General features: G+C 41.4%; 1 protein-coding gene across 1 annotated transcript in view; it reads right to left on the bottom strand.

Annotated features, from left to right (window-relative positions):
- Nucleotides 1-6,434: 6,434 nt before the first annotated feature.
- LOC306740854 (zinc finger CCCH domain-containing protein 18-like) overlaps nucleotides 6,435-13,354 on the bottom strand; it is a 51,117-nt gene continuing 44,197 nt past the window's right edge. The window contains exons 16-19 of the mRNA XM_079223090.1: nucleotides 13,131-13,345; nucleotides 12,424-12,523; nucleotides 10,938-11,034; nucleotides 6,435-7,440 (exon numbers count right to left, since the gene is read on the bottom strand). Of these exons, the coding sequence (XP_079079216.1) occupies nucleotides 7,224-7,440; nucleotides 10,938-11,034; nucleotides 12,424-12,523; nucleotides 13,131-13,345 (629 nt within the window). The 3' untranslated portion in view covers nucleotides 6,435-7,223. The remainder of the gene's footprint in view (nucleotides 7,441-10,937; nucleotides 11,035-12,423; nucleotides 12,524-13,130; nucleotides 13,346-13,354) is intronic.

A 13,354-nucleotide genomic window follows, 5' to 3' on the forward strand; every position in this document is an offset into this window, starting at 1 on the left:
GGAGATTTTTCTCCAGAGTGGGGAGTGTGGTTCTGATTTTTCTCCCCATCAACAGCTCGGCTGGACTGAAACCTGTGGTGGAGCAGGGAGTGGACCTAGAGCTCATCAGAGCCATCACAGGATCTTCTTGCTTGAGAATCTTCTTTGCCGTCTGTACGGCTCTCTCTGCGTGCCCATTGGCCTGTGGATGGTGAGGGCTGGATGTGCAGTGCTTGAAGTCGAGCTGCCTCGCGCACTCCTTGAACTCCGCACTTGAAAACTGGGGTCCGTTATCGCTCACCACCTCATCTGGAATGCCAAACCTGGCAAAAACTGTTTTCAGTCTTTGGATAACTTGTGCACTTGTTGTTGCGGGCAGCTGCAGTATCTCTAGAAACCTGGAGTAATAATCTGAGATTACCAGGTAGTTGTGGTGGTTGTGCTCACACAGGTCCATTTCAATTCTCTTCCAGGGTCGCTCCGGAAGCGGTGTGGAGATGAGAGGTTCCTTCTGTTGTGTTCTTTTCAGTTCACAGCACACCTGGCATGACGTCTCAAGCCTGCTTATCTCCGTAGAGAGCCCCGGCCACCACACAGATGAGCACGCTCTCTCCCTACATTTCACTAGACCCTGGTGTCCTTCGTGAATTTTCTGAAGGATCTCACCTCTCATTTGCTTTGGCACGACAATCCTGTTTCCTCTGAGGACAAGGCCACTGTGTTCTGACAGCTCTGATTTTACTTGGACGTACTCTCTCGCATCCATGGGCACATTGCTTAAGTGTTCAGGCCATCCTTCCTTTATGAGCTTCACAACTGACATCAGTTCGGCGTCGGCTGTCGTCGCCATTCTGATTTCATCCATCTTGTTAGTAGACGCAGGGATCCCCTCTACTACACTAGCAACATAGCATGCCACCTCACTGTGTGTGTCTGTCTCTGTGCACGTGCTGGCCAGTGGACTGCGTGACAGGGTGTCCGCAACGACCAGAGTTTTCCCTGGAGCATACTCTGCCACTGGATTGAATCTCATGAGCCTCATGAGGAGACGCTGACATCGTATAGGTACATTGTCCAGGCTGGACTGTTAATGAGAGGCACAAGCGGCTTGTGGTCAGTGATTAGCTTGAACTGCTCTAGTCCATTGAGGTATCTGTCGAACTTCTCGCATGCCCACACACCAGCCAGAGCTTCCTTTTCTATTTGAGCGTAGCGTGTTTCTGCGTCGGTGAGGCGTCTGGAGCAATATGCCACAGGTTTCCACTGCTCCCCGTGGAGCTGAAGGAGTACACCCCCTAGTCCATAACTACTTGTGTCCGCTGACACAGCCGTGAACTTGCTTAAGTCATAGAAAACGAGTACTGGTGCAGTTGTCAACAGCTCCTTGATGTGTTCAAAGGCTGTTTGTTGTGCGTGGCTCCATGTCCATGTATTCTTGTCCTTCAGGAGCTCGTACAGCGGCTGTCCTACCGTTGAGAGTTTGGGGATGTATTTTCCCAGATAATTCACCATTCCCAGAATCCTTCTCAACTCTTGCACGTCTGCTGGTGGTGACAGCTGCCGAATAGCTTCCACTTTGTCTGGGTCAGGCCGGATTCCGGACCGGTCAATGAGATGCCCGAGGAACCGCAGCTGACTCTGCCTGATGGAGCACTTCTCACGATTTAGCTTCAGACCAGCTGTCTCTATGCGCTGCATTACCTCCTCCAGGCGACCATCATGCTCCTCCTTAGTGGCCCCATAGACCAGAATGTCGTCCATGAAGACCTCGACACCCTCTAGCCCCTGCAGGGTCTCCATCATCTTCCTCTGGAATATTTCTGGTGCGCTCGTTATTCCGAACGGTAGCCGCTTGAAGTTGAATCTGCCAAATGGCGTAATGAAGGTAGTGAGCTTACAGCTGTCTGGATGCAACGGTATCTGGAAGAACCCACTGGCAGCATCAAGCGAAGAGAAGACAGTGGCCCCACTCAGCTTTGCTGTAATCTCATCAGTAGTAGGCAGGATATACTGTTCTCTTTTCACCGCCTCATTCAGCCTCTTGAGATCAACACAGATGCGGGCTTTACCTGTGCTCTTCTTCAAGACTGGCACCATGGGTGCACACCAGTCCGTGGGCTGTGTTACCTTCTCGATTATGCCATTCCTCTCCATCCTCTGGAGCTCCTCCTTGACCTTGTTCAGCATAGGGAGAGGTACGCGTCGTGCTGTGTATACAGCATATGGCTGAGCATTGTCTTTCAACCGTATTCATACCGGTTCAGTCTTTAATGTCCCATGCTCGCCATATGCCTGTGGATGTCCTCTGTCGCACACCGTTTCATCCACTCTCCTCACCAGATTCATTTCCACAGACAACGGCCTGCTGAGTAGGTTGTTCACAGTACGTCCGCGGATGACATATGCTGTGAGTGGGTGAGTTTTTCCTTTGTAGGTTCCAGTGCTCTGGGTCTGTCCTATGCACTGCAGCTCGCCGCCTGGGCTGTCCAGTGGCATATCTGCAGGCTCCAGTGGTCTTTTGGGGATGAGAGGGTGGTAGGTCTCCTCGCGGATGATGTTAACATCTGCCCCGTGTCGATTTTGAAGTCAACTGGTGTAGAGCCCACCAACAACTTGACGGCCCATTGCTCTGGTGACTCGCCTACTTTACACACAGCCCCAAGAAAGTATGACTGCGGTTGCTCTGTTTGCTCTGTAACCTCACTCACTGCCTTCCTGCTCCTACATACTCTACTCCAATGGCCAACTTTGTTGCATGTATTACATGGGGATTTTCTAGCTGGGCAATTTTCATCTTTACTGTGCCACGCTTTCCCACACAGTCCACATTGTCCTTTATTTCCCCCTCTGGGCTTACCGTAGTGGCTTGGGTATTTGCTGCGCTCGTGAGTGACTTCCTGTATCACCCCCATTGTCTCTCCTTGCATGCTGACTTGCGAAGCAACCTCCTCGACTGCCTGACTGTCTCTATAGTCAGCGGTAGCGTCAGGTCCTTCGTCAGCTGCAACTTCCGTGACGCGTCTTTGTCGAGTATTCCCACGGCGATCCGGTCGCGGATGTTCTCATCTCAGCTCGCGCCGAATTCGCAATGCTCCGCCAGCTCGTACAAAGCCCTGATAAAAGTCTCAGCTTTCTCTCCCGGTCTTTGCGTGCGCAGATGGAAACATGCACGTTCCTGTATTACGTTCCTTCTCGGCACAAAGTACTCGTCGAACTTTGCAACCACCCGAACAAAATCATCTACGTGTCCCTCTTTGGCAAACGCAAACGAACGGAAGATGTTCTCCGACTCGCTTCCCATTGCGTATATCAGGCTGCTGACCTGCACGGCGCCATCTTCTTTGTCCAGTTTAGTGGCGGTTCTGAATCTTACAAAACGCTGCTTCCACTCCGGCCATTCTCCTGGCTTATCGAAGGAAAAGTTCGTCGGGGGATTGAACTTTGCCATGACTCCGCTTTTACTTCTGACACCACGTAAAGTAATGCGATAGAGGCTTCTTAGTTTGCTCAACTCCGTTTAATGGATCACCGTGTGTCGCCATTACATGCATAACGTTCACTTCCCGTATAACTTCCGGTATATGCGCAAGCGCATTAGATTACCGTATATGACAGACGGGAGGAAGAGGGCAGGAGGGGCTGAAAAAGCCAGGTTGAAAAAAAGAAAGGCGTTGGAGGAGGAGGATGCCAAATGTGCCAAGCTTACCGATTTATTTTCAAGAGGACAAACACAAGAGAGACAAAGGCCTAATGATTAGCAATATAACTATTCGGCTAACGTTGTAGCCTTGATTGATATCGTTGTAGCAGTGTCAACCTATTCCCAAGCAAAATATTAAATTTAATTAAAATATTAGCCATTTTATATCACCCAAAATATGGCGATCCATAGACTTTGCAAATATTGATATATAATATTGATATTGAAGTATGCAGTAATATGACTTAATTTTTCTTTGTAGCTTCGGAGCAGCAGATAAGAGTCTCCTGCTGAAAATGATGAGCCCGACATTTGCAATGAGGAGGCTATGACTACAGGGACAGGTAGAGAGGATAACAGAGGAAACAATATGAATTAGTTATATATTGTAAGAAAGAGCAGTATATGACAGTACTGAATGAACCAGTATGCATTGTTTGCTCAACTTTGCAGGACAACTTGGAGGCGTTCATGTTAATGTGCACAGAGAAGGAAATCCTCATGTCTATAAGCAACAGTTATAGATGCAGTGGCTGAAACCAGTGCACTGCTTAGGCGGTTACTGACGCTGTAGATGCTGTTGGTGCTGTTCACCATGTAACTGTATACTGTACTGTGAGTTGAACTGTAAACATTAGTTCAATATGCCTCTTTGTTGAAGAGTGGGATACGTTTCAAATGTTTGATTTATTTCTTTCTTTTGTTAATTTATCAACCAATCCTTGTGGAATAGTGGAATATGTTTTGTTAACTTCTCATCTTAAGTGGATTATTATTGTTGCATTTAACCTTTACATTATTTGTTGAACCATGGTATTAATACAAAAAAACTAGATAGTAGGAGCTGAACTGTTGCTTCATTTATCCAATTTCCACTACCATGGAAAAAGTGGGCCGGTCTTGAGCCTGAAATTCCCGGGCTGAAAAGTGGCCCTCCGGCCCTGCTCAGGTCCAACCAGTTCAACCTTCTGACCTTCCCCTGTTATTGTCGGTCTGGTTTAACACGTCTTTTCCTGACTCCTGTACAGCACTTTGTGACCTTTGGCTGCGATTTATAAATACACTTTACTTACATACTTAGTCCCTGCTTGGTTGTTGAAAGTATTCGCATGAATGTTCTGCCAAGACTTCTCTACTTATTTCAGATGCGACCTATAAATATCCCCAAATCTATTTTTGACAACCTGGATAAAATAAGACTTAAAAACATACAGCTATCTAAGCTAAATGGAGGCCTTAAACTTTCAAACTTAAAATATGACTTCTGCGCTGCACTAATGGAACCTTTGATAGTGTGGATTCAGAAGATGATGAGGCCTATTTATATATTTGATTGTAACCTGTATGTTTATTGCTTTTTATGACGTTTTTGTTATAACCATGTCTTTCCTTTAGTGATGGCTTGTTATATCTGGCCACAGGGACTACGGTAGAAATTTAGCCTTAGCGAAGACTGACACATTTACCCCTGGGTTGATTGATCTGTTCAAATAAATAAATGAAATGGCACATGCGTATCCCAGAGCCCTGACTAATCCTGCCTTTTTTAGATGCGTCCATAAGAAACTGACGGAGTGGACTAAGACCACAAAAATACCTCCTAGACATACTACTCACCGCAGCATTGAAGGGAAGCTGTAGCTCAGGGGATGAGTGGTCGTCCTGCAACCACAAGGTAGCCGGCTCGATCCCCAGTCAGTCCCCCATAGTTCACGTGTCCCATGAACCCGAACCCCCAGCTGCGCCCCACAGGGCAGCCCACCGCCCCCCAACCATGGATGGGCCAAATGCAGAGATGAATCTCCCCATTAAAGGATCATTTCTTTATAACCGTCAGACTACGACATAAGGATCCAAAAAGTTTGGGACGTCTTTCAAATGGAGCGAATCACACATTCATTAAGGCTCCAGAAGCCCATCTTTACTAAACGATCGGGTCGTCGCAGCATTATTAATACAATGATTACTGTATGTTGCTCGGCCCTGTGGTTGAACCTTCAGTCAGGAGAGGACTAAAGAATGTGCAGAGTGGCATCTGGCCTCACAGCAGGAGGGCCATGTTCAGCCTCAGCATGGGTTCTCCTCCCAGTGCAAAGACATGCAGCTCAGGCCAATGGCGCGTACGCGTGGATGTTATCGGCCCTCGTGTCAGGCGAGCTGTACAGTATGAAGAATGGAGAATTTGCTCAAATTGAAACACTAAATCTTAGCGAACAGAAAGAAATGAGCACTTAAAAGCATTACTAAAAACACTTCTCTCCAAAGTGGTCGACTCCCAGCCTGCGGGTGAAGCATCCATCATTCTTCAATAGATTTGATATCAGGTATGATATTCAATTTGTTCAGACGCTAACATTAGCAAATTAGCATGAAACTGTTGAGGCTATGTATTTACGTTTGCAGGTCAAGGGTCAAAATGACCAGTTCCTCCTCATTCATGTCTAAAACTAAATTCATGAAAATCCGAACGTTGTGTGGTCGAGGCCCGAATAGAAACTATGAAAAAAGCCTGCTAGTGAAATGAGAACAGAGGATTCACAACATGATGCAAGAGAGAAGGGTGGAGCTGAACCAACCCAACAAAGAACAACAAAGGACTATGTCAACCAATGTCATAGATCACTTCTCTAATAGAGATCCTCTTTTGTTTACATTTTCCATTCATTATGCTGAACTATGTTTGGTCCATTACAGCCGCCACTCCTTCTGTGTTGCTCAACAGCGGAGAAAAACCAGGCGCCCGACTCTCTTTATCAAAATAGTTTATTTAGAAGGCTTTTGTCACAAAAGCAAGACATGTCGTCTCTAAATGTCCCCGTTCCACTTCTCACACTCCCAACTAAAAATGTTACACAAATAAAACATTGGTTTATCACGTAAGAGCTTAGAAGAAAACAAAGCTCTAGGTTGTTGTTGTTTTTTTAAAAGAAAAAAAAAGAAAAATCGATATTCATCACTGCCGTCTATAATCATACGCTTGAAAGAGTTTGATGACTTGCTAATATTGTACACGGTGTGACAGTGAACACTGCCCTAAAACACAGACAAGTCATTGGTTAAACATGGTGGCTGACAGGCTGAAGACGAGGCTGGAGGAGAGAGTCCACGCAGAGAAGCTCCACTCCTCCACGCCAAAGAAAGCATGAGAACAAGACCATGAAGGGGCAGAGAAAGACGGACAGAAGTAGAAGATTCAATGTATATAAATCTGTTCTTCATCACACCAGATGAGGAAGATGCTTCCTTTTGACAGTGAGCAGCGAGTGACGAGTGTCCTGTAGACGACCCAGCAGCTCCACGGCCGAGAGGCGCTCCTCACCGCCACCCGAAGGCTTCCTCCGGTTCTGCTGACGAGGCGAACGGCAGCCGAGACCCTCAGACTTTTAATGGGAGCTCAAGTCGGTCAAACTACTTCCTGTTCACTCACAGCCTTTATACACGAACCACACAACATTTTTACACGTCCATTGAAGGCAGGGGAAACGCTCAATCCCTCCCAGCCCTCGCCGCCACGCGGCGGCAGACTGCGGGCGAACGCTTCCGTTTATTTGGCGGGGATCTTCGCCCGTTTCCGGGCGATGGCGTCCTCCACGGCCTTCAGCTGCTTCAGCAGCTCCTCGCGGCGGGACAGTGTGTTGCTGGGTTTGTTGGAGTTGGAGCCGGAGCCGGCGGCCGCAGCGGAGCCCGGGGGAGGAGGCTTGTTCGGCGGCGGCGCCGGGCCTTTTCCAGATGGCTTGGTGGGCGGAGACAGAGCACGTTTCCTAAGGAAGAGCAGGAGGAGTTAGGGTCACATTCTTACTTCTGTCAGTTCATACAAGCAGAGAGCGGAGACAGTAAGAAGGAACGACTGATGTGGCTCTTCAGCAGACAGAAACATTCACTGTTCACTGCTGAAGGCGCAGCGGTCTGAGCTACTTATGTCATGTTATACCTCTATATTTATCTTCTAACTTTATATTTATGTTATACCTCTATATTTATCTTCTAACTCTATATTTATCTTCTAACTTTATATTTATGTTATACCTCTATATTTATATTCTAACTCTATATTTATGTTCTAACTTTATATTTATGTTATACCTCTATATTTATCTTCTAACTTTATATTTATGTTATACCTCTATATTTATCTTCTAACTCTATATTTATCTTCTAACTTTATATTTATGTTATACCTCTATATTTATGTTATACCTCTATATTTATCTTCTAACTTTATATTTATGTTATACCTCTATATTTATGTTATACCTCTATATTTATCTTCTAACTTTATGTTTATCTTCTAACTTTATATTTATGTTATACCTCTATATTTATGTTATACCTCTATATTTATCTTCTAACTTTATATTTATGTTATACCTCTATATTTATGTTATACCTCTATATTTATGTTATACCTCTATATTTATCTTCTAACTTTATGTTTATCTTCTAACTTTATATTTATGTTATACCTCTATATTTATCTTCTAACTCTATATTTATCTTCTAACTTTATATTTATATTTACTTTATATGTTCTAACTTTAGTCATGTTGTAACTTTAGTCATGTTGTAACTTTATATTTATGTTATAACTATAGTCATGTTATAACTTTATATTTATGTTATAACTATAGTCATGTTATAACTTTAGTCATGGTTAAAACGTTAGTCATGTTATAACTTTAGTCATGTTATAACTTTAGTCATGGTTAAAACGTTAGTCATGTTATAACTTTAGTCATGTTATAACTTTATAGTCATGTTATAACTTTATATTCATGTTATAACTTTAGTCATGTTGTAACTTTATATTTATGTTCTAACTTTAGTCATGTTATGACTTTAGTAATGTTATAACTTTAGTCATGTTAAAACTTTAGTCATGGTTGTAACTTTAGTCATGTTATAACTTTAGTCATGTTATGACTTTAGTCATGTTATAACTTTAGTAATGTTATAACTTTAGTCATGTTATAACTTTAGTCATGTTATGACTTTAGTCATGTTATAACTTTAGTCATGTTTATAACTTTAGTCATGTTATAACTTTAGTCATGTTATAACTTTAGTAATGTTATAACTTTAGTCATGTTATGACTTTAGTCATGTTATAACTTTAGTCATGTTATAACTTTAGTAATGTTATAACTTTAGTCATGTTATGACTTTAGTCATGTTATAACTTTAGTCATGTTATAACTTTAGTAATGTTATAACTTTAGTCATGTTATGACTTTAGTCATGTTATAACTTTAGTCATGTTATAACTTTAGTCATGTTATGACTTTAGTAATGTTAAAACTTTAGTCATGGTTGTAACTTTAGTCATGTTATAACTTTAGTCATGTTATGACTTTAGTCATGTTATAACTTTAGTAATGTTATAACTTTAGTCATGTTATAACTTTAGTCATGTTATAACTTTAGTAATGTTAAAACTTTAGTAATGTTATAACTTTAGTCATGTTATAACTTTAGTAATGTTAAAACTTTAGTCATGTTAAAACTTTAGTCATGTTATAACTTTAGTCATGTTATAACTTTAGTCATGTTAAAACTTTAGTCATGGTTGTAACTTTAGTCATGTTATAACTTTAGTCATGTTATGACTTTAGTCATGTTATAACTTTAGTCATGGTTAAAACTTTAGTCATGTTATAACTTTAGTCATGGTTAAAACTTTAGTCATGTTATAACTTTAGTCATGTTATAACTTTAGTCATGTTATAACTTTATATTTATGTTCTAACTTTAGTCATGGTTAAAACGTTAGTCATGTTATAACTTTAGTCATGTTATAACTTTATAGTCATGTTATAACTTTATATTCATGTTATAACTTTAGTCATGTTATAACTTTATATTTATGTTCTAACTTTAGTCATGTTATAACTTTATATTTATGTTCTAACTTTAGTCATGGTATAACTTTAGTCATGGTATAACTTTATATTTATGCTATACCTCTATATTTATCTTCTAACTTTATATTCATGTTCTAACTTCATATTTATGTTCTAACTTTAGTCAAGTTATAACTTTAGTCATGTTATAACTTTAGTCATGTTGTAACTTTAGTCATGTTGTAACTTTAGTCATGTTGTAACTTTAGTCATGTTGTAACTTTAGTCAAGTTATAACTTTAGTCATGTTGTAACTTTAGTCATGTTGTAACTTTAGTCATGTTGTAACTTTAGTCATGTTGTAACTTTAGTCATGTTGCAACTTTAGTCAAGTTATAACTTTAGTCATGTTGTAACTTTAGTCATGTTATAACTTTAGTCATGTTGTTACTTTAGTCATGTTGTTACTTTAGTCATGTTATAACTTTATATTTATGTTCTAACTTTATATTTATGTTCTAACTTTAGTCATGGTCTAACTTTAGTCATGTTATAACTTCAGTCATGTTATAACTTTAGTCATGGTTAAAACTTTAGTCATGTTATAACAACAATTAAAAAGGCTCTTTAAAAAGGTAAAACATCACGACAACAGTTTGTGACACAAACAATTTGTAACACTAATAATTGTACATTCATAAAATTACACTGCCAAACTGCATGCTGGGTAAAGCTCACCCACTTCACAACAAGAAGAAACTCTGTTGCTCCATTAGAAAGAAAATAAACAGGAAGAGACAGACCCTTCTGGATTTTTTTCCACCTACATTCCCCTGGGTCCTAAGTCCCTCTATGTTTCTTCCTAACGCCCTCTATGTACCAACGTACTAACAGCCTGCCTTTCTCCGTTCTTGGCTGAGGTGAACATAGCGCTGCAACCTTTGTCTTCTGGTTCAATTGAAGCATGAACTTTTAAGAATTCTGTTATTCTGCTGTAGTGTTGTTTTTATTGTTCATCAGTTATTGCATAAAAAACAGTTTCATAGAGATTTCATGCATGTTTGAAATAATATTTGTAAAGTTGTTTCCTTCATCCATTCTCGTTTACAACATCTATATCATGTGTTAAGAAATATTCCATTGCTCTGCCAAAAGCAGTGGTCAAATATTTCAGTAACACCTAAATGAAAGTGAGTGTAGCCCTAAAAAGCCAGTTAATAGTATTATAATGATGATTATTATGAGATGGAGTTTCCTCTTCTGTGGCATGTTCCTCACACATGTGAGGTCGTGGGTAAACACCGTGTGAACACACAGCCGACGAGGACCATGAGTTACAAAGATGACTTTAGAATTTCCACACTTCTGTAGTTGATGTATAAAAGAAGAGCAGACAGCAACAACATGAAGGGGTCACCCACCTGTCTCCCTGGGGGGGCATGGGTCGGGGGCCGGGTCCTCGGGGCCGATCCATTCGAGGGGGGAACATGGGCCGGCCAGGAATCCTCTTCTCCCGGGCTGAAGAACAGGTTCATAGTTATATTATAACTGGGTTCAGACACATTCATGACTTTAAACCAAATGTCATGACAAACATTTAGTGAAGTCTGGGTGTAAACAGTAAAAAGTGAGTAAATGTAGTATTTAAACTAACAATGAGAATACAAAGCATACAGTAAACCTTAAATGACACAAATGAATGAGACACTAGTTTGATTAAAAGAATAAACATTTATATAGATGCCTGTATGCATGCCTGCTTATATTTTGAGTCTTTCTTTTAAAAGCATATTAATTATTTCAAACTCAGCGTAAATGAACGTCATGAACACATGAATATAACACATTTACATGACTTTTACAGGTTTTCCTTGACCGTAAGAACCCAGTTATAGTAAAGTATGTTCATACTGAATGGGTTCATTAAAAAACCCAGTACTGTTGTTCTGGAGACTAAATAGCTACCTTAAAAGCTGTAAAAATGTCTTCCAACTTCCTTTCATGAAACTTCTCAACTTCCACATTGAGCGAGGTGAATTAGGGTGTGGGCTATGTAATGGAAGAGTAGGCCTTTCTCTTCACAACTACCCATTACTTTCAAACGGAATGAGAAGTAGTGAACTCATGGAGACCACGTGTTGGGAGGGTTTCTGCAGCTCCCTGTGAAACAACTCATGAGCACCTACACATAATGCACATTAGGAAGTGGTGTACTGGCACGTATAGCTATAACAAATGGTTCATTATTTGACCGACTGAAAATTAAATCTACAACATTGATTAAAAATGCAAAATATTTACTGGTGTTCTTGGTTTTGGATGTAGTATATTAAATATCTTTAGACGAGCCATTTCATTATTTCAACCCCCCCCTTCAAACTATTTTCTAACATTTTATAGACAAAATAATGTTAATCTGCAGATGAATTGATCTTGAAATAATCCATAGTCGTGGCCCTACCGGTAAACTAACATTACACTATCAAGGGATATATGAGTCGCCTTTTATGGAGATCATCCACTCAACGTTGCTGAACCAATAAACTGCTCAGTGCTATATTGACCCAGAAGAAATGGTGTTCTTCTTCCAGCGATGTCGTTTGACATGACAGTGACATACTTGGAGGCGGTTTTAGCTTGGATTCCCAGGCTCCGCCTCTGGGTAGCCAGGGGGCAGAACCTAGATGTAGCTGTAAAGTAGAACTTCCTTGTTCTCTTTGCTTGTACTGCAATCTATCTACGCTCGAGTGAGGAGGACGTTGTGGACACATTTTAGTGTTCCGGCTGACTCGGATATCCAGACTTTATTGGCGTCTGCGGCAGAGAGGCTGCCGGTGTGGTTGCAGGTGTGGTGGTGTGTGCAACAGCAGAAGATGTGAGCGAGTCGGTGTGGTTGCTGCTCCTCACCTCTGTCTGGAGACATGGCCATTCTCTTGCTGAGCGGGGAGCCGGGCCGGTCTTTGTCTGCAGGCAGGTAACGCTTCCTGTTGCCCTTATCCGCCTGCTGCTGGGCAGTGAAAGGACAAAGGACAGAGTCACGCAATGACAATAAAGATGGAAAGGACTTCTATCCAATAAGCAAGTCAGAGTCCAACTGACTTATTCCACATCTGGTTAGTTAGTTAGTAGAGAAAATCTGTCTGTAAAATAGCGGGAAACATTTTAGTGATGGGAAAACTGACTACCAAATAAAGTTCACTAATTAAAAAGCAGGGTTCATACATCCTGACCAGTGGATTCATGACTTTAAACCAAATGTCATGACAAACATTTAGTGAAGTCTGGGTGTAAACAGTAAAAAGTGAGTAAATGTAGTATTTAAACTAACAATGAGAATACAAAGCATACAGTAAACCTTAAATGACACAAATGAATGAGACAATAGTTTGATTAAAAGAATAAACATTTATATAGATGCCTGGATGTATGTCTGCTTATATTTTGAGTCTTTCTTTTAAAAGTATATTCATTATTTCAAACTCAGCGTAACACATGAATATAACACATTTACATGACTTTTACTAAACTTTGGGGATTTCATTTTTTTTCAAGGACTTTTCCAGGCCTGGAAATAACTGTCATGTTATATATTTGAGGGTAATAACAATAGTGACCTTATTGAGGAGGGTCAGTTTAATGTCTTTGTGGGAACCAGAACCTCCGTAGCTCCCTGGGGGGCCCATGAGGCCCGGCGACGGATGAGCCGGGTGGCCGCCCCTGCTACCGGGTCCAGATCGGGGCATGGGGTGGCCTCCTCTGGGCGGGGGACCAGATGGGTCCATCTTCCTGCGGTCCTCTCTGAAAGGTTCATCTTTCTTTGATGGTCTCTCTGTGATCC

This window comes from Taurulus bubalis (assembly GCF_910589615.1).
Source record: "Taurulus bubalis genome assembly, chromosome: 9".
In the NCBI taxonomy this organism is placed as follows: domain Eukaryota; kingdom Metazoa; phylum Chordata; class Actinopteri; order Perciformes; family Cottidae; genus Taurulus; species Taurulus bubalis.